This window comes from Capra hircus, chromosome 12 (genome assembly GCF_001704415.2).
Source record: "Capra hircus breed San Clemente chromosome 12, ASM170441v1, whole genome shotgun sequence".
Taxonomy (NCBI): Eukaryota; Metazoa; Chordata; class Mammalia; order Artiodactyla; family Bovidae; genus Capra; species Capra hircus.
In genome coordinates, this window is record NC_030819.1 from 73045653 (window position 1) to 73067876 (window position 22224).

At 43.9% G+C, this 22224-nt stretch overlaps 1 protein-coding gene across 1 annotated transcript in view; it reads left to right on the forward strand.

The window, feature by feature from the left end:
* Positions 1 to 22224, forward strand: part of ENOX1 (ecto-NOX disulfide-thiol exchanger 1) — a 244144-nt gene that overhangs the window by 101135 nt on the left and 120785 nt on the right. The window contains exons 8-9 of the mRNA XM_018056315.1: positions 4265 to 4371; positions 8234 to 8351. Coding sequence (XP_017911804.1) covers positions 4265 to 4371; positions 8234 to 8351 — 225 coding nt within the window. The remainder of the gene's footprint in view (positions 1 to 4264; positions 4372 to 8233; positions 8352 to 22224) is intronic.

The following is a 22224-nucleotide window of genomic DNA, read 5'->3' on the forward strand; positions in this document are numbered from 1 at the left end:
GACCCCTGGGTGGTGACGGCCCCGTGGGGGTTGACGTGACTTTATTCTGCTCACAGCTCAACTTCTGCACGCTGTCTTTGTGAACGCAGCCCAGCACCATCTTGTGTACTATTTCTCTCAGCATTGAAGTAGAGTGTTGAAGATCCCACGTTAGCAACTACTTGTAGTTTTGCCTTGTATAGAATATGTAGTGTAAATCATTCTGGGGAAGCGGTGAGTGGTAGTCGAATTCACCAGCTTGCTCTTTGGTGTGTCCTGCTGGAGACAATGACTGAATGATCTTTCCCTGGGACATCAATCCTAGCAGTCGTCCTGATTTATGATTTTAAAAATACGCTGTCTTGGAATCCCATCCATGAGGGCATACTCTTTGAGACAGTGTTTCCCTAATGAGGATGAATTTACGCCAAGCCTAGCATTCTTCTGAGTCCTTTCGTGCACTTTTCATTTGAAAGACACAGCTGGTTCAGGGGTAGTCTGCACCAAAATGAGAGGAGTCAGCTGGACCTCAGAAATACTGTGCGATTTATTTTTTAAACCTAAGCCAAGTTACCCAGTTTGGGGATTTTGGTTTTGAGGTTTCTTTAACTTGTTAATATGTGGGGCGGGGTAGGGAGTATAAAACTTAATAAGAAATAAAGATAATCATTTTAGTTAATGTGCTATTGGACAGAATACAATTAATTACATGAACTTGAAAATGGCCCAGAAAATTCAAGATAAATCTCTGAATTCTGATTTTTGTTCCTGCACCTCTGATGTGTGTTAATGTTTTCGCTCCATGCGGATGACCTTCCGGTATTTCAGATTCAGCCTGTCCAGAAGTCAACTCCTGATCTCCTTTTGCAGACCTCCACTGTGCTCATCCTCTTGGTCTCTGGTGTACTTTCCAAGCTTGAGTCATTCTGTTCTCTCTTCTCTCCAGCCTTATAGCAAGTCAGCCACTGTGTCCTATTGCCTCCTTGCTCCTCTCTCCACCCAGTGCCCTGTGTTAATCCAAGCCTTCATCATCTCTCCCCAACAAATCCTGCTTGACGGTGCCTCCTGTGGCTCTGGCTTATAACATACATAGTCCCTCCTGAGTCATTCTCACCCAGATTCAGCCCCATCCCCACCAGCTACTTTCACACAAAGCCCTTTCACAGCTCCATGCCCGCCTTTGAACCAGCCACCCCTGCCTTCTCTACTGGGCAAGCCATTGATTCATCATTTAAGACTTAGCAGATGTGGCCTTCTTTGGGGATGTTCCACCTGATTCCCACCTAACCGAGTTAGTTTCTGTGTCCCCATCAGTTCAGTTCAGTTGCTCAGTTGTGTCCGACTCTGCATCCCCATGAATTGCAGCACGCCAGGCCTCCCTATCTATCACCAACTCCCGGAGTTCACTCAAACTCATGTCCATCGAGTCGGTGATGCCATCCAGCCATCTCATCCTGTCGTCCCCTTCTCCTCCTGCCCCCAATCCCTCCCAGCATCAGAGTCTTTTCCAATGAGTCAACTCTTCGCATGAGGTGGCCAAAGTACTGGAGTTTCAGCTTCAGCATCATTCCTTCCAAGAACACCCAGGGCTGATCTCCTTTAGAATGGACTGGTAGCTGTCATCAGTACTGCTCTTGTGTAGGATAATTACCTGCTTGTCTTTATTTCTCCCTAGAGACAGTGATCTCTTCAAGGGCATGAGCTTTGTCTTAATCATGTGTTTCTAACAATCAGTCAAATGCTTGGTCATTCGGAGGATCTTCTATGTTTGCTGAATGAATGAACGAATTGAACTTATGCCCTGGGATGTGGTAATACCATGTTCTAAATAATCGAGGCACTTCACCTCAAACAGTCAATATCTTCAAGAGTACTGGGCTTCAGTAGATACCGGGGCATCTGTTTTTACCCTTGAACCTGTGCGGTCTTTGTTCTACGTGCCTTGCCTTCTGTACGCCTCCACGTGCATTAATGATCCCTCTTTCCTGCCACTCCACACACATATGTGTGACCTCACAATTTTCACTGTTATGTATCCCCTCTATTAACAGCCTTCCCTGACTGGTGGCAGAATGTTGACTTTCACCCCCCAGATACTCAGTCTCGACCCGTCCTGTGCTTTGTCCTCAGGCCTGGTGTCAGGACACCCACCATTCAGGACACTGTCATCTAACCGTGATGCTGGTTAGAGTTCTACTATTAAAAGCAATGGAACCCTTTACTCCCTAACAATCCCATGATCACCACCCCAGACAGATAATCTCATCAGACGGTGAATCCCACTGTGGCCTTTTGGGCCGGCCGCTCTTTGTTGCCCGTGCAGCAGGCAGATTGAAGCCCCAGATTCTTGCAGCCTCCCCACAGACAAAGCAACAGGAAACCTAGGTGGCGGGAGCCAAACCAGTTCTCCACCAGCCACGCAGTTGAGCAGAGCCCTGGGGGTGGGTGGTCAGGGGAAAGTCAGCACTGGGGGTGGCTTGGCGGGACTGGCCTGGCAGTGTTCCTTCCTCTATGTGAGGCGGGAGAGGGGAACTGAGTGTACTCCAGGTGGGGGAGAGCTTAGCTGGCCACAGATCCTCCTCTTCCAAGTAAGCGCAACAAATTCATCAGGTGACCAGAGGATGAAGTTTGATAAGGAGGTTCAAAGTTGGGATTCCCTTGAGGCAGAAGACAGTCCACGGGAGAGCCCCTGTGAAAATCACCCACAGAGTGAGAAGTAGTTGCTCGTTAATATTAGAAGATATTTACCATGTAGTAGGGCTTCCTGCCAATGCAGGAGACATGAGAGACGCAGGTTCGATCCCTGGGCCGGGAAGATCCCCTGGAGGAAGGCATGGCAACCCACTCCAGTAATCTTGGCTTAGAAAATCCCCATGGATAGAGGAGCCTGGTGGGCTACAGTTCATAGGGTCCTGAAGAGTCGGACATGACTGCAGCGACTTAGCCAGCACCGTGTAGTCAGTGAAGGAAATCCACTTTCTTCCTCTCCTCCATCACACACTTGTTTGTTTTGTGGGCTCACTTTTGAAATCGGGGCACCAGGTGCTGCTCTTCTGCGGGCATTATTCTATTTCTCTTTGACATTCTTTGGACACCTGGAAGATTTGGAAGAGCTTTGCTGTCCTTTTTTATAATAGAGCCCTGGGAAATCACAGAAAGATTTATGTTAAGTAGAGCGTTAGCATCCATAAGAAGCTCATTTTACCTGTACTTTCCTAACATTTCCTAAATGTTTAGAAGTTCAGGTTTAATCATACAGTTCATTCAGTGCCACGATTTCCTTAATCCCGTGCTTAGTAGATTGATAACTGCTTGAGCAAAATTAAATCTGCAGTCGGTTGGCCCCACCTCTGAGCTCCACTGCTAAGAGTCCTTTCCTTTCCCTGGAGAGCTTTGTTCACCACCCCTCAGCACTGACCTGGACATAGGACCTCGCCTGGGAGCCACTGAAGTGCTACGTTAAGTCAAAGTGATAGAAGTAGGACTTCAAGGTGTTGGGAGCCTGAGAGGGGAGGGGAGCGTTATGAAAGTGAAAATAGTCACCGAGAATGGTCCGTGGCCGTGCTGAGACCGTGGAGGGCACCGTATGGTGTTGCATTAAGACCTGCATGCAGTGTGCTGCTGGTTGGGTGAGAGCCTCGGTCTGTCTTGAAGTGGAGGCGATGGCTCCTGTTTACTGCCAGAGGGCTGGAGGGCTGGCTGCAGTGGGTGCCACAGGGGAGAAAGGGGGACCAATGAGTAAAAATGGCCTTGAGACCACTACTCACTGCCCCGCCTTGGAACTTGGACACGGTAATGTCTTCGGAGGGCGGCAACAGGGCCCTTGAGATGGAGGCCAGCAGAGGGAAAGGCGGATGTTTGGCTCTTGCCCGGTCAGCCACTCCACCCCGGCTTCACTTCTCAGCCCCGACCCCAGGTTCTCCTGGATCTTAGATCTGTATCTGTATGCCACCACCAGTGCCTGGATATCTATAGATCTGCGTCGACAGATCCACCAAGGCATGTTTTTAGACACGAGCTAAAGAAGGCTTGGGTGCCAGTGTCCATGCCCTTTCCCCAGCCATATTTAGAACTTGTGTTAACCTAAAGTTGTGGAGACAGACTTGAAGGGAGACCTCCCCAACCTTGCTAACATGTAAGTACGAAAAGGCACAAATTGGATGGATATGGATGATGTCATTTCTACTGTGACATCACCTATAGACTCTGAGTGCCTTTGCTTTGCTTCCCTGGAGTGATCACAACATAAATTACTTGTCTTGTTTGACTTCCTTGTTCACCAAAGTTGAGCAGATTGTGGCCGTTTTCAACGCTTCTACCAGACAAAAAGCTTGGGACCATTTCTCGAAAGCTCAGCGCAAGAACATAGACATTTGGCGAAAGCACTCTGAGGTTGGTGATTTTATTATTACTTTCTAACCACCGTCACACAGCTGGATTGGCAGGGAAGAGTGTGGCTGCAGCCATGATGGTTTCTGTTACAGCGGGCAGTCCACCGGCCCGGGTCCTGTCTCACTGATTGGTCCCCTGGTCCATAAAAGCAGCTGACCTGATGCCTGGAGGACGGAGAGCTTTTCTTTCCTGCAGAGAAAAGCATCTCTCCCATTCATAGGAAAGAGCTCAGAAATAAGCCCTCGGCGTAATCATCGTGCCGAAAAAAGTGTAACGTAAAATAGAAAACTGGTCTTTACTGCGGCGCCATGGTTACCATTTGCCCCTTGGCTAGAAATGGCAAGTGTGCCTTTCATCCGCATCTTCTCATCTTAGGCAGTGCTGTAGTCCCCTGTGCCAGCCGATGGGGCCCGTCAGATCCCTCCCCAGGGCAGGTGTCCCCAGGTAGTGAATGTCCCAGCTAGTACTATCAGTGCATGTGTGAAGTGTGAGTATCTACCCCAAGGCAAGAGCTCCAGACCTCGGCCTTCCCTGCCACCTAGAAGAACCAGAATGTGTCATGAGTCATGGCTCGCCCAGCTGTTATTTTTAACCCTGCAGTGTACTGTACGCTTTGAACCTGTAATTTGAAAGTAAGTATACTGTCTTTGTTTGCTTCTTTTTTTTTTTTAATTTAACGAGAGACTGTCTTTCATTTGGATGCTTCTCCATCTCTAGCGTGTTAATATTAAAGCTCTCTAAATGATAACCCCCTCTTTCCATATCCCAAACTTATAGAAGGTAAGGTTTATTTATTTAATGATTTTGGCTCACACTTGGAAAATAAGTGTTTTATGTAGAGTTTGAGGAACCACAAAGTGCTGGGGAATCAATCATCTGGGTAGCATTTTAAGTGCCCATTAACTAATGCTAAATTACAGCTGAATACCAATGGCGCTAGCTGTAGCATCCACATGCATACCAAATGAATTCTTTATTATCACTGTTATTATGGTGAATACTGAGTGACTTCACAATAATGGGACACTTAAAACGCTAGTGCAATTTATTATGAAGAAGGACATTTTTTATTTTGTTCACAAATTTGGAGAATGTGGCCGGTGACTGATACAATTCTGTTCCTCTGCCCAGGATGATGGATAAGGAGGAGGTGGGGTTTCTCTTCAGTGTTGGGGAGAGGGGGGCAGAAAACCAACAGGAGCTCATCTCAGGCTCTCACAGACACTGACTCAGGACCCATGTCAGGGTCGATTTTCAGGAGGAAAGAGTCCCAGAAATCAGTGATGAACTATCCAAGATGGGTGTTCTGAAACACTCATTGGAATCCATAAAGCACAGTTCAGATGTGGGAATGATCTGCCTATGAATTGTTTCCTTTTTTTGGCTTCACACAAAACCAGACATACTAGGAGAAATGTTAAAAGAAGGGCAGGTGGCCTGACCCTGGATAAATCCAGACCTACCAAATCTGGCATTAGTACATGAGTGTCAACAACTCACTGATGCGTCAGGCTTCCTGCCATGTCTGATCCTGCTCCCCTAGCCCTGCTGCCTCCCCCTGTGCAGGGCCATCCTCTTCTTTGCTGAACAGGACACACAAAGCGTTCCGGCTTTGTCCCAAGGAACCCTGCTTGCTTCACTCCCTCCTGGGAGGCAGAAACGGAAGCAGTCCAGAGAGATGCTCCTGGCAAGGGTCTTTGTGTCTCCCTGCCACTCCCACTGCCTCTCTTGATATACCAGGAAATAGAATTCTAAATTACCTTTGATTTTCTCTCCTCCATGTCGCCTAACTGATTAAATACCAGTTGGCAGTTTAACATTGTGGATGATTTCTCAGTTGCATGTAAGCTTGATAATTGGCTTGATTTTCTCCACGTTCCCGTGAACAGCATCTGTTAATTATCGGCAACACCTTTACAGATTTATTAGAGTGTACTAGTGATTTACTGCTGAACCAGAGGCACCCTGTGGAAACACCCACAGCTTTTTGTTCCCCCTTCAATTTTTTTTTCCTTTCCATCACCCTTCCCCATGAGAACAGCTACTGTATGACAGTTTGTCATTAATTGTGAAGACTCAACAACAGACCCTTTCAGCCTCCTTTATTCTTTCCACCTGAAGTTTCTTTGTTTTGAGTATTTTCAGGCCACCTCCTGGGGAAAGTGGGCTCCTTGTCAGTGGAAAGATTAGCTGTCCACAATCTAAAAACCTCCCCACTAATCACATGTGACATCCACCTGCGAGCTCCGATGGTGTGATTTAAGACGGAATTGGAACCTCTCTCTGCTGGGTGGCACGGTCAAATAAGGGAACGCTGCCTTCATCCTTGTGCCACTTAGGACTGCCCTGTGACGGGTCATCCTGTCCCAGGGACGTCCCTTCTACCTCTCCTTCTCTCTGTCTTAGGTGACTTCCCTGTTTCTGCAGTAGTGGTTCCTGGGGTTCAGAGCTGACCGTGCAAGTGTGATTGGCGAAACATAATTCCCCATCCATCGTGCTTCAGTTACAATCTGAGCACTGTGGAGAGAGGAGAATTGAGAGAACCTATAACAGAATAATACAGACACATCCATTCATTGAAAGGGCACTTTGTGTTTAAAGTCATGCCATTAATACATTAGTGTTGTGATTTAGTTTTATTGTGAGTCATACATTTATTTATTATAAAGTGAAATTATATTAACTGTTTGACTTTTATTTAGAGACTTTGGTTTAAATGGGGAGAAAAACAATAATGCAACCCTGCTCTTGTTTTTTACCCCCTTTGAGGCCAGAACATGTAAGAGAACAGAATAGATAAGAATTTATAAATATATATTATCCAGCTTGATGCAAAATAGTAATATACTAATTTAATGTAAACCATTACAGTATCCTGATTTTTAGGCACAGTAGTAAACAATTTATTATGTAATTCTTTATATTTGAAAATGAATTTTAACATAACACTTTTCCATTCAAACAGCCTTGTATTACTACTGTCTCATTTATGTGTGAGTAGACTGAGACTCAAAGAAATTAAATGCCTTGATTACAGTCACTTCTCTGGGAAACAGAGAAAAATACAGTCCTTAGATCTTAAAGGGATGCTAAAGCAACCATTGCATCACAAACAATAAACCCCTGTGATAATGTGAAACACCAGAAAAGAAGGCATCTGCTTTTATTTTGTCCTGGAACACCTTTGGATATCTGAAGTGTGTGTGTGTGTGTGTGTGTGTGAGAGAGAGAGAGAGAGAGATCACATGTGGGCACATACATTCAGGGACACTATTATGCATGGACTTAATTTTCAACTTAATGAACCAATCTCACATGATGCTAAGAATGTCACATTAACTTGTTTATTAACTTATTTATCCTCAAAACTCATATTGTCACACTATCTCAGTGAGTGAATTGACCCTAAGAAAGATGAAATATACCTAAAATGACCCCAGTAGTTCAGTGGTAGATGAGGCCTTTTAAAAAATTCTCCTCTGTGCATTTCTAATCACTAGCTGAGTCCCTCCAGTGTGCCATTCCTGGTAATAGACATTTCTGTGGGAGCCTCAAAACAGCCCTGCCAGGGTGGATGTTATTGCCCCCATTTTTACCAAAGAGGAAATTAAGACTCAAGAGATTGAATATCTTGCTGACGAGCCCTTGACTCACCTTCAGTGAGCAGGGATTTCTCGTGAATCAGATACCGAATCCCTCGGTCTGTCCGCACCCCAGACCCCGCAGAACTCCCCTCTGGGTTGGGGGGGCAGTGTTTGGGAGGTGAAGACATGTCTGTATCAGTCTTAATACCCCGAGAGACCGCTGAGAAAGCAGTGTCATGTGTCAGCGACTCTGACGCCCGTGGGTCCTCTGCTTCCAGGAACTTCGGAATGCTCAGAGTGAGCAGCTTATGGGCATCCGTCGCGAAGAAGAGATGGAAATGTCGGACGATGAGAACTGTGACAGCCCCACTAAAAAAATGAGAGTCGATGAATCAGGTAACGCTGATCACCACCACACCCTTGTGAGCTACCATAATGATCTTCCTAATCTTAGCTGGGGCGTACATATCGGCAGGTGGTCACATCACTCACTTTTATTTGAGTTATGCTAAACTTTTCTTCTTTGAGTGACTCTGCCTTTTATTAACAGAACTTGAAATTCCTTCTTGGAAACATAATGATTTAAATTGTCCCAGTTGTTCCTTATCTGCATGAGTCTGGGCCTGTTAAGACTTTATTTTTTGGGGACATTTGTCTGTTCCCATAAAAATCCTCTTCCAGAGTGTGGCAGCCACTGCCGATGCTGAAATACAGATAAAATTTGGTTTCAGTCAGTGTACTTCTTTCATGGGAAATGTTTAATCCCTAAAGAAGGTTTCTAGCCTCCAAAGCAACATGCTTGGAGAATTAGATTTTTTTCCAATAAATTTTAGTTCCTAACCTGTGATCAAAGGGATGGCCCTATTCGGTACCAAGAAAGGGGCATCAGTCCTTGAGTTGTAAAAAGGAGAGAGGCTTAGAGAGAATCTTGCTTTATATGCTCTGACTAATCTGAGATGCCGACTTAAAACTCTTTTTCTCAAATTGTGTGTAATTCCCTTGGTGTTGTATCAATAAAAGCACGCAGGGGAAATGCTCACTCAGAGGTAGGAGACACCCAGGGAGACTGCTTGTCTGAGGGGAGGAGTGTTGCCTGAAGGGTCTGGGAATAACCACCATTGCCACCAAAAAGGGAATAAAACAGTCCGCTCTCCCAGGCCTTTTAACAGAAGGACTCAGGTGACCAGAAACAATGGATTTGTATGAATTTGTTAGTAGAGGCCAAAATCAGGATTACAAAATGATCAGGTCATCAGGATTTCAAAGCTGTCAGTTAGGCTGCTTCCGTGCCTTGGCCGTTGTCCGTGGTGCTGCTGTGAGCGCAGGATACATGTATCTTTTTGAATTAGAGTATGTCCAGGTGTATGCCTAGCAGTGGGATTGCAGAATCATACGGTCGTTCTATTTTTAGTTTCCTGAGGGACTTCCAGGCTGTTCTCTACAGCAGTTGTTCCAACTTATATTCCCACCAACAGTGTCGGGGTGTTCCCTTTTCTCCATACCCTCTCCAGTGTTTATTATTTGTAAACTTTTTGAATGATGGCTGTTCTGATCGGTGTTTTGATTTGCATTTCTCTAATAGTTAGTGATACTGAGCATCTTTTCATGTGCCTGCTTGCCATGTGTATGTCTTCTTTGGAAAAATGTCTATTAAGGTCTTATGTCTATTTTTAAATAGGGTTGGTTGTTTTCTGTTGATGTTTATTTGTATGAGCTATTTGTATATTTTGGAGATTAAGCCTTTGCCAGTCACATCTTATTTTCTTCCAGTCCGTAGATTGTCTTTTCATTTTTTTTTTTTATGGTTTCCTTTACTGTGCAAAACCTTATAAGTTTGATTAGGTCCCATGTGTTAATTTTTTAATTTCTATTGCCTTGGGAGACTGCCCTAAGAAAATATTGGTATGATTTATGGGAGAGAATGATTTTCCTCTTTTCTTTTCTAGAAGTTCTATGTTGTCATGTCTTATGTTTAAGTCTTTAAACCATTTTGAGTTTATTTTTGTGCATGACATGGGCGTGTGTTCTAACGTCGTTGATTTACATGCAGTTGTACAGCTTTCTCAGCACCATCTGATGAAGATATTTTTTCCCCATTGTATAGTGTTAGTTCCTTTGAAAGAGATTAATTGACCGTAGGTGTGGATTTATTTCTGGACTCTGTTCTATTCCATTGATCAGTATGTCTATGGTTGTACAGATAACCACACTGTTTTGATTACTGCAGCTTTGTGGTATTGTCTGAAGTCTGGGAGAGTTATGCCTCCTGGAGACAACCTAAATGACCATCAACACACGAATGGGTAAAGAGAATGTGGTGCATATACACAAGGGAATACTACTCAGCCATAAAAAAGAGTGAAATAATGCCATTTGCAGCAACCTGGATGCAGCTAGAGACTATCATACTGAGCGAAGTAAGTCAGAGAAAGATAAAGACCACACAATCTCATTTATGTATGGAATCTAAGATACGGCACAAATGGACCTATCTGCACAACAGAAATAGAGTCACAGACACAGAGAATAGCCTTGTTGTTGCCAAAGGGGAGCGGGGGTGAAGGAATTCGGGATTGGTAGATGTAAGCTATTACATTTAGACCGGATAAACAGCAAGGTCCTGCTGTACAGCACAGGCAACTATAATATATCCAGTCTCCTGGGATCCATAATGGAAAAGAATGTATGTGTATAACTGAATCACAGCAGAGAGTGGCACGGCAATGTAAATCAACTATACTTCTATTTTTTTAACTAATTAATTAAAAAAAATTTTTATAAGCTATCAGAACGCTCTGTTTCTGCAGTGCTTTAGGAGAGAATAAGATGATCACAAGAAAAAGCTCCTGCACAGAAGCATACAGAGGGGAGTTTCGTTGCCTTACAGCAGTGGTTCCTGAAAACATTGTTCCCCAGCCCAGCAATATTAGCATCCCCTAGGAACTTATTCAAAATGTAAACTTCTTGGGTCCTACTCAGGACTTACTGAATCATCAGTTCCAGGGGATGGGGGAGGAGGGTTGTGAGATCCAAAAATCTGTGATTTTAAAAAGCCCTGTGGGGAATCCTCATGCAGGCTCAAATTTGAGAGCCAGGCCTTAGAAAATTTCCCTTTCATCCTCAAATTCCATTCATGTAAATCTTTCAAAGCCTAGCGTAAAAGCAGGCACCACAGCGCTGTGTTTTGAAGCCATATATCTTTTGTCTGGAAAATCAACCAAACACTTATGTGTCAATGTAATGTCTCTTATTAAACTGATGTCACGTTTCTCAGGACTGCTCGATTATTGGGGTTGGATTTGCTTATGTGAGGAAAGCACCTTCCGCAGAGCATTTCTATTCTGCACACTTTCATATATCAGAAGAAGAGAGTGAGTTTGGGTGTGATTTTTCTTAAATTCAACGAGCTCTTCCAATAAATAAGTAATTTTTTTCTCAAAAAAAGGCTTTCATCATTTTTGAAGTTTCTAGATGTGGGGCAAGTTTGCGCAAAACCTGGATCCTTAACATCCTTATAAGGTAGGTGGGGAAGAAAAGACTAGGCTCAATCAGGAATTCTGATTGAAACTGTAAGGTTTTTTTCTTATTTGGGGGGTGGTGACATTTCTTTTTAAACAACCTACCAATTTCTCAAGTAAGAAATATGTATAATTTCATACCCTGCTCAGGAGCAGACAAGAATAATAATAAGCCACAGAGAAAATCTTACAGACCGTGGTAGCAAGCACGTACCTATAGAATGACCTGCAATCTCTGCTCGAGAAGAATCCGCAAGATACCAAGGACCTCTCTTCTCAGTCAGGACCACAAAGATGCTCCCAGGAGGTTTGACCGAAGAGCCCTTCCCAGACCGCTATGACTATATTTTTTTCCCCCAGGCATCTCATAAGAGCCTGAAATAAGACCTGAGCTTGCAAAAACGTTCTCCAGGCTTGTTCCTTGGGTCAGCAGAATTAATGAACTCAACCAGTACATGATCCGCACCAGGTGCCAAGAACAGAGATGAAAGAAACAGAGAGCAAATGCCAGGCCCTGAGGAGTTCGGAGTCTTTCCTGTGCTTTTCCAAACGAGATGGACCAGAGAACATGGCATGTGGTTTATGAGGCAAGTGCGGGACTGATGAGATGGAAGGGAAAGCCACCCTTGTTCCACTGAGCCCTCAAGACCCTGCCAAAAGGCAGGTGGTGGTTCTCTCAGCCCAGCCTATTCAGGGGACACAGCCTGAGAGCAGGAATCCCTTTGATCTTTGGCCAAGCCTCAGACAAAAGATCCCTGTGAACTGCTGAAAGTGGTTCAGGTTCGGCTGCCTGCACTGCAGCCTGAGGGAAACGGATCTTTCGGAAGCATCTCTTTAGGTAACGGGCCACTCATTTTTTTTTAGCTACAAATTTGCATGTCTAGTCACCTCTTAGCAGGCCTCTGAAGACAGCACTTTACTGCACTGACACGGAAGCTGCCAGACTCACAATAGAAGCAACCTTCTGCGTCTTTTCCAGTGATTCCAAACCTTTTTGACACCAGAGGCTGGATTCACGGAAGAGATTTTTTCCATGGACTAAGGGATAAGGGTATCGTTTCAGGATGATTCAAGCACATTGCATTTATTGTGTACTTTATGTCTGTTATTGTTACATCAGCTCCACCTCAGGTCATCAGGCATCAGATCCCAGAGGTTGGGGTTCCCTGCTCTAAGGAATCCCCTGGCCCTTCCTCTTCTTCTGAAATCTTGAGATTTTCCCTCAGACCTTCCTGGCAGCATCTGACCCAGAAATTCTTAGAAATGCCAGGGGGGAATCACCTCCTGGGAGCCTCCTACCAGTCCTGCCTTCCCAGAACAAAAAACCAACCTCCACAGGTTTTATTTCTGATGGGGAGATGGAGAGAACGGACTTTGGTTTTCAGAAAAGGAAAGATTTCTATGATACCTTGAGTTTAATTTTTTCTTTTAATCAAAGTTTTTCAGGCCATCTCTGCTCTTCTGATTAAGAAGAATGCTTCCTTGTACTTTGGCTGTTTACCATTCCTGGTAATTTACAGTGTGTCTTTGGCCAGAGTTCGCCCAGATCAGCTGTCCCTTCCACTCTGGGCAGGCTGGTCACTGAGGCTCAGCAGGTGACTCTTAAAGAGGGGAAAGGGATTTGCTGGAGCCAAACTGAAATGCTGATGAAAATGAAAATGAGTTTTGTTATTACATTTGAAAATCAAGACAGACGTATCAAAGCATTCGTTTGGGAAGACTGGCATCCTGCTCCAAAACCCCTGAAGATAATTGCTGATAAAAATTCAAATGTATTGTTGCACAGTCTGCCTCCTGCTACAATCAAGCCAAACTTTTAAAACCAAGTGTATTCCTACTTCCCTCTCTCTCTCCCGCCCACTCCCTCTCCGTCCCTCCCCGCAGCTTGCTTCTCCCTCAGCTTTCTCCTTCCTCCCTCCAGATTGGCTGTGGAGGGGGCGCAGGAGTGCGCTGGAAGGAAGGGAAGGAGAGAGGAAGTCTGTCCTAAATCCTAAGGCCTCCTTTGGCAGAACCTGATGAGCATCAGTGTTGAGAGAGTTCATGCATCTTGTGAAGCCCTTCTGACTAGCACATGACAAGTAACTCAGTGGCTGTTAACTCTGCCTCTTATCTTAATCATCCTTCAACACCTGGTCCTGGGCTTTTCACCAAGTAAGTGCTCAATAAAAGCTGGTTGACTTCAGTCGCATCATCTTCTTCTTCCTGTCTGTTTTGGATGGTGCCATCCCGTAAGTCAGAGGATGGTGGCCTTAAAAACACTTGCTCCGGTTAAATGGCAATGTCAGGCATGAAGTGGCATGTTCAAACAGGGATGGTTGATTTCTCCAGTGTTCAGAATTTCTGCATGCCCAGAATTCCCGCATGCCCAGAATTCCCATGCCACATGCTGAAGAGGCTGTGACCCAGAGAGTTGAAACTCTAGTATTAACCTAATGATCAGCAAGCATTTGTCAGTCACCTTCTTGTGTTCAAGGCATTATGGACCCAGGGGTACGGGGAGAGTTTAGACACAGTCTGCCTTGCCCTCCAGGCTATACGATACTTTTTGAAGAGAAATATGAACATTTTTTAAGTTAATAGAAATGCAGTGCCTGAAGCCAAATATGTTTCAAGCCATTAATTTAAATTCAGTATAAAACAAAATGGGCATCGCTTCCAGTGTGTGTACCTCACGCAGTATTTGGTGAGTATACATTATACGTTGAACACAGATTTGAGAAAAGTAAAACTAAAACAGCCCTTGCTTAACACACAACCCTTAAACCATTCCATAATGTACAGACACTCTTGGGTTTTAACTACACCTCACTTAAACTCGGAGTTCTTTGTAGGGACAAATACTCTTAATTATGAAGAGTGTTGTCCAGGTTGTCGATTTTCCACGGAGACTCAACCACAGCACAGGTACAGGCTTCTTTTTAATTCCAGTAAGAAGTCAAACAAGGATTTTTGACAACTGAGTCAGATTAGGGACTCATAAATGGGTCAGCAGTATTCAGTATGTCTGAAGTTTCATTCACAGCCGGAAGTCAGGTTAAAAGATTAATAATCATAAAGCTCTCTCTGGCTGTCCCTGATCTCTTTGAATACCAGGACTGCCTTCATTTTTCTGATTCAGTTTATTTCCTGGAAGGAAGTGCTTTTGAGAGCCATGAAGGAGACCCAACAGAGATATTCCAATTAGACACCAGCCCCAGAGGCTCACCTAAGGTGTTTGTAGATTTCCCGTTTTCACATGTGATGGTAACCCAAAAGGGAAATAAGAATGGTGATGTGTGTCCATCAGTCGCCACCGAGTTAAACATGAGCATTTTATTACCACAGTTGAGTGTCTTCTGGGACCTCCAGGGCCAGACAAGAAGATGTGATCAGCTACAACCTACATGGATTCAAGATGAGGAAATCAGTCTTCAGAAGTGCGCTGAGCAGCCAGCTTTGCTCCTAATCTCTTGACATGGAGCTTCATTTGCAAGCAGTCCAGGCTTCTGCTCTGTTTCTTCCTTTGTATTTTAATCTTGCTAATCTTGCCAAAGGAAATCAAATCGATGTTTATTTGCGGCAGATTTTTCAGTTCCCTGGTGATTTCGTGTGCAGCTGCAGTTCTCATCTCATGACGGATGTATTTCTGAGAAATGTATAAATCATTCTTTACCTTTTATATGTAAGAGGTGTGCGTCGTGCGTGCTAAGTCGCTTCTGTCGTGTCCAATTCTGTGCGACCCCCATGGACTGTAGCCCACCAGGCTCCTCTGTCCATGGGATTCTGCAGGCAAGAATACTGGAGTGGGTTTCCATGCCCTCCTCCAGAGGATCTTCCTCACCCAGCGGTCAAACCCACATCTCTTAGGTCTCCTGCATTGGCAGGCGAGTTCTTTACCACTAGCGCCACCTGGAAAGTCCCAACCCTGTGGTGGAGGGTTGCTTGTCACAGCAACACACCTGTCCCACCAAAGCGTGCTTATCTGTTGTGTAAATTCAGATTTGGAGCTTAAACTCTCTTTAAGCCAAATCCCTTTATAATCTTGTTTTTCTGTAGCACACAACAATGCCGTATTCCCAACATCGCTCTCACATATGCACAAATTTTCCATAATCGTGTGTTTCGTGTCGAATCAGTTCATGTTGCTGAAATTGTGCTGTGTCTCAGAGACCGTGGATTTTCCCCTAATGCCTCAGCCACTTAGCTGTGTGGCCCCTGCAGAGAACCAGGCGAGCCCTGGCAGAGAGTCTCTGCCTATCCACGCCTGGCCCGCCTAGCTTGGAGCCCAGGGGGTTCTCTGCTTGGTTTCCTGGGTGACAGTCCAGCACGTGCTTCCAGCCCCGCTGCATTTGCTCTCTGAAGCCCTGGCTTCCTGCCTGGTGACAGGAGTCCCCAGAGTGTGGTGAAGGGCACCTGGGCGGATGGGCAGATGGCAGCTAGTGGAGAAAAGTGGGGAACTTATCAAACAATGTTTAGAAAGGGAGAGGCGCAGAGACCTTGACCCAGAGGGAGTGTAGACAAGTGACCGGTGGGCAGCTTGAGGTCACAGCACAGCTGCCCCTGACCCGCCTGTGGTACTCGGATGCCTTTCAGCTGCCAGGAGCACTGTGGTCTACATTACAGTTTATTGTGTTTCCTGGGCATTTCATTCTGATAAGGTTTGATTGCGGGATCATTACGTTGGGGAGCAGATTTAATCCTGTTTTCTTAGCAGGCTCTAAGGACACTGAGGGAATATTTATGTAATAAGATGCAAAGTTGCTATGGAAAATACTATAGCAACCTAGCATCTTCCCAGAGCCAGGCAGCCACTTGTAACAGCAATCTAAATTTACATTTATTTTAGTGTCATTTTATCGACACTCTTAGTATCTCATTCTGACAGGATGTTAAAATATGTTTTCAGCTTGCATTTGAGCAAAATTAACACAGTGTTGTTGGAATTTAACTGGGGTTTGCACAACTTCTGGAAAAAACAGCAGAGTATTTTCGAGTGAGTTTAGATGACAATCTGGGTAAGTTTGCGACTCTTTTCTTTTTCCTTTCTAAATGTAAAAAAGAATTCTTTAGCAGCATTTATTCCTAATTTTTCCTCTTAGTTTGTAACTAAAAGTCAGAATTTCTGATTACAAAATGAGAATTATTCTTTTCAAACTTGATGTAATTTTTTAAGTGCCCACCTAATCTTTCTAGTTGGTGCTTATAGAAAACGCTTTTAGTAGATGAATCCATTGCCCTCCGGCAGGCTGTAGCACTTCAAAAATGAAATTATTTTTTACATAAAAAATACTTGTTAATTTTGGAGAATCTAATTATTGCCAATAATAAAAGATAAAACTGTGTTAGTTATAACAAGACAAAAGACTTTCTTCTGCACAGCCTAACTGTATAAGCATCTTTGTATATATTTTTAAAGCTCAGAAACAATTCTATATGATTTTGTTTTCAGTCAGACCAATTTGTATGGCAAGTGAGGTTTTTTTAAAGCTTTTTTTATATGTTAATGAAACAGAAAATGTAGAGCAAATGCATGTGTATCCTTTCTGGGTCATAGACTCCTTCCTGTGAACCTTTATGATTTGAAGCTGTAGTCTCTGAGGTGGTCAGAGTAGATACCTAAGGTTATTAAAGCCTGGAAATTGGGCCAGCCTTCCGCATAGCATCTTTCAGGTCCCTTAAATGTGAGCATGGCGGAAAACCATACAGATATGTAGCTGGTTGGTAGTGGAAAGATAGTGTCTATTGATTTTCTTCTCTACCTTTCCATCTGAAATCTTCAAGTGTGACTATAACACTGTTAAAGTAGGACATTGGCCAAAATAATCGATACCAGACCTTATTAAAACATATGCTACTACCAGCTTCTTAGCCCTAATGTACTGTTCGTGAACACAATCTTCCTAATTCTGTGCTTTTATACTGCATTGTTCAAGACAGTTAGCGATATGTAGTGACTGTACCTTGACTTCTAACAGTGTTGCCCATAAGCTTCATTAATCGCAGACCTAAAGATGCTAATGTCTGCTGCAGGAAGACAGACCATGAGGACAGACGTCCAGTAGAATCTCAGTGAGCCATTCACATTTAAGTGCCATAGAACTAATGGAATAAGTAATTTAAAGGAGTAGCAGTAATTATTTCTGCCCTTTCTTAGAAAGTCCACCTGCTATTCATGATACTTGGAAGCCCTGGACAGGGAAAGTGAAAGTGAGAGTCACTCAGTCGTGTCCTACTCTTTGCGACCCCATGGACTGTATAGTCCATGGAATTCTCCAGGCCAGAATACTGGAGTGGGTAGCCTTTCCCTTCTCCAGGGGATCTTCCCAACCCAGGGATCAAACCCAGGTCTCCCGCACTGCATGTGAGATCCTTTACCAGCTGAGTCACAAGGGAAGCCCAAGAATACTGGAGTGGGTAACCTATCCCCTCTCTAGTGGATCTTCCCGACCCAGGAATCGAACCAGGATCTCCTGCATTGCAAACAGATTCTTTACCAAGTGAACTATCAGGAAAACCCAAATGGAATTATCACATTTAATTTTCTGTATTTTACAGCTTCCTAGACCATATTGTCTTGCAGTTTCCTGTTCTAAGTATGATCATATTTGCATAGCTATTAAACTAAAGATCTAAGAAATCGTGCAAGTTCTAATCTAGGCAGCCATGTGAAGCTCTTTGGTTTTAATATTTGCTTATTTATGGCCGTGCTGGTCTTCGTTACCGCGCACGGGCTTTCTCTCACTGCGGTGTGCGGTCTTCTCTTGTTGTGGAACATGGGCGTCAGTACTTGAAGCCCAGGCTCTGTAGTTGTGGTACACTGGCTTAGTTGCTTGGGTCTGGGATCTTCCCAGGCCAGGATCGAATCGGGGTCCCTTTGTACTACAAGGTGGTTTCTTACCTGCTGGACCACCAGAGAAGCTCCTCGTCACAAGGAGATTGGCAATGAGGAGTTTCTTCATCAGATGTGGAAGAAACACCTAGAAATCAGTTTGTATACCCTCCTCTTTGCACAGATAGGACTGTGCAGCTCTCCATTGAGAAGTTATGTTATTTGCCCAAGATAGTAAGTAGAAGGTCCAGAACTCAGTACTAGTTCCCTTCTTTCCAGGTTGATGATCTTTCTATGGCACTGCTCTGTGCGTGTTAGAGGGGAAAAGGCTCCGGAATATTCCTCAGATGCCTTGAGTGGCATCAACAGAGTCAGTGAAATCTGCCAAGGACATTGAGTGCCTGCCTCGTGCCTGGTGCCATGAGGCCATTGGGAGGCAGAGATAGACTGGGTATGTTCGTTACCTGAAAATGTTCATCCTGACCGAGCTCATTGCGGCTGTCTCTTAGTCTTCCCGTTACTCTCGGGATTTTCTGCTGACTAGAAAGAAGTTACAGGCGGAGCATGTGGCAAACTGTTCTCTAGCCCATGCCAGCAGAAACGCCAGCTTCTAAAAATATTCAGGAAACTGGCACAATCCCTTTTCAAGTCGAGTGATATTTTTTTCCTCAAAAACAACCTGTTCTGTGGCTTTGAACAAGAAGAAGACCTGCTTTGAAGAAGTGAAGTATTTACATGGGGGAGGAATCGTGCCATGTCATGTACACCTTTGATAAACCAGGTAGATACACTGTCTTCCAATGGAAGCCCAAGTGTTCCATTCCCTGACTCTCCAGAAAGGCGAAGAGGAAAATAAAACTACCCAAAATGTAAGCGCAGATGTGATGATTGATCGAGAATGATCCGAGCTACAGTATTAGTTCTTTGATTTCCCAACTCATGTTTTCTCTGCATGCCCAGGGACTCGGAGAGCCTACCTGAAAATCATTCATTGACTTTCCATCTAATTTCAAGACCTGTTGAAGCATTCTCCCTCCTTCCTTGCTCCTGAGGCTTCTTCTTTATGGCATGTACCCCTCAATCAGTCTGGAAAATATATGTCTGAAGGAGAGCATCTATAGTAGTAATCTTATTGAGATACACAGACTTGGGCATGTTTTGATTGGAACGAGATCTTAGAAGTATTATGTCCTCTCCTTTCTTACCCTATGTTGAAAATTATAATGACAAAAATGTAGTTTTTTACTCCCAACAATAAGTAGCTGGAATGCTGAATAAATTCTGCAAGTTTGTATTAGTGATTTTTTGTAATTACAAGTTTTTAGGCAAAACTTAAGTGGTAACTCGAGTTTGGCAAATCTCTTGGAAGCAGGATAAGAGATTTCTGTTTTTTAATTGAAGGATAATTGCTTCACAGAACTTTGTTATTCTTTTCTTTAGTGATTTACCAGTTGTTTCAGAAATGTCTCCGCTTGCCATTCTAGACTTTTCTTCTAGTTAGATAATCTGAACGTTGTAAAGCTAGCCATTTCTCTATCCTCAGCCCTTTGTTTCCATGAAATTGTCTTAAGCAATGCCATAATACAAAGCAATGATAAAACAAAAACAAATATTTAGCGAACTCTTGCTTGCAATGCATATGGGATCATGCTATCATGTCTTGCGGTGCCGTATTAAGAAGGAAAAGTAGCAAAGTCTTGTAAGACTGTATGAGACTTAGTCTTTGAACTGAGCGTGCTGTTTTCCTACTCTGAAAAATCCCAGTAGCTACCAGAGATCTCCTTTCCTTGGAATAACACTGGATCGTGGGTCCATACTGCACGTGCTCTCCACACCCTCAGAAATCACAGCCAAAACTAACAGATAAACTCGTACAGGCAGAGCCGTGAACGCTGCGAGGATCTGAAAAGAAGGGCAAATCTATTCAGCTGAATTCTGTCATCCTGGAGAAAGTTTGCTTGGTTTTTGTTTGTTTGGTTTTTTATTTGTTTGTTTAAGTAAATAATGGTGAGATAGACTTTCTACCATCTACTCCTTCAGAACTAGGTCAGAATCTTTTAACCTCTCTGAATGGCCACCACCTTGCAGGGTACACAGTCAATGGACAAGAATTTGTTAACCAAATGGATTGGAAATAAAAACTAGGAAGAACCAATTCAACTAATTTTTTAATCTGTTGAAGGATATTTTTTCAGCTTAGATGCCCCCCTCCCCAAAAAAATCTATTATCTGTTTGATCCTCACAGTACTGACCATGTTTTTCAGATGAGAACCCTGGGGTCTAATGGAGGTTGACTAATTGCCCCCAAGTCTCATAACTGGCATATAGCTGTCAAGCCCCTTCTCTCTTTCTAACACTGCTCTGCTTCGCTCTTGCATATTGTATAATCTGTGTCTGCACGACTCTCTGAGGTTGACAAGGGCAGACACTGGGATGCAGAACAGCCCAGCCAGCGTCCTCTTGGAACTGCTGCCCCTCAGATGCACGTGGTGGTCCCTGAATCACCACGTGTGTTCTGTCCCTCCTCACTTCTCTGTGGGAGCCTCTTCCAGAATTATGCAGAGACATCTGCATGTTCCTGTTTAGAGCAGGAAGAAGGATGTGTTCTTTCAGGTCATTAAAAGATGGGAGACTTGGCAAGGTGACGGATGGAGCTAAAAGGGAAAACAACAAAGAAATAATGTCAGGTAATGTTTGAAACCATTTTTCTCCTAGAACTAGGTTGAGATGATTGCAGATGGGAAAATAGAGCTTTTTTTTTCCTTTGGTAGTAACAGAAAGTTGTTAGGTCCTTGAGCTTTTGAAATAGAAACCAAAACTTAGATTGAACATTTTGCCCATTCTATATAACATTTAGGCTCCAAAGGAATAGTGTAATTGACGCCAGGCCATCAACACCATGTTAACAAAGCACTTGATATAAAACCATCTGTGGCACCTTCTCTCCCAAGTTCAATAAAAAGCTAGTAAGCAGAGAACTGCTTTCTCAGGGGAATTCTTTTCACCTTTCAGAAACAAAATATTTCATGCTAATTCCTGCTTAATTGGAGGGAAGTCATTTCTTTAAAATCATTGAATATGGGCTTGAAGTCTGTTCTGTCCCTGACCTTTCTAATTCAATCAAGGTCACCTTCTCAACTTGCCCAAACAGCACTATTTCTCAATTAGAAAAAGGGGCAGTGCTGTTTTAAAGCATTTAGTGTCTGATTAATTGTGCTGAACTGGGGCTTCAGCACTTGCAGAGGGATCCTAAGGCGTCACCAGGAAGAATAAAACATTGCTACCTGAAAAATTATCCCCATCAGAAACATCATTTTAATAAGCAAAGCAAGAACTTCTCTTTGTGGGGATGTGAGAAGCATGATCATACTCAATATATAGTGGGTTTTAATATCCGAACAACTCTCTCTCAGGGAAAAATATGCTATAATTTAGCCATCCAGACAGTTTATGAAACACACGCACTTTTCCCTGCCCAAGGACTCCAAGAAGATGAATGCTGAGGTTGTTAAAGCAGAGTTTGGTCACACTCAAGCTCTCGGGGTGAAAAGAAGTAAGGAAAAGAGGTGTCCAGCTGAAGCCGTCTGGCTGGAGGAGAGAACACGAGTTTTGGAAATAAGTTTTTTGTTTGTTTGGCCACACCTTGTGGAATGTGGGATCATCATTCCCCGATCAAGTATCGAACCTGCTGCAGTGGAAGCATGAAGTCCTAACCACTGGACTGCCAGGGAAGTCCCTGAAAATAAGCGTTTGAGAGGCTGCTGTTTATATTTCCTTCCCATTTTCTGGGCCTGATTGAGGGATGCCAACCTCACGCTGATGCTCTTTTGAAGACTACCTCACCTGAGTGGTCAAACCATTAGAAAAGCTCTGAGAAAGTGGCCCACATGAGTGAGAATTGGTGTTGCTGGAAGAGAGATGTTCGATTCACCGCAGAGTTCA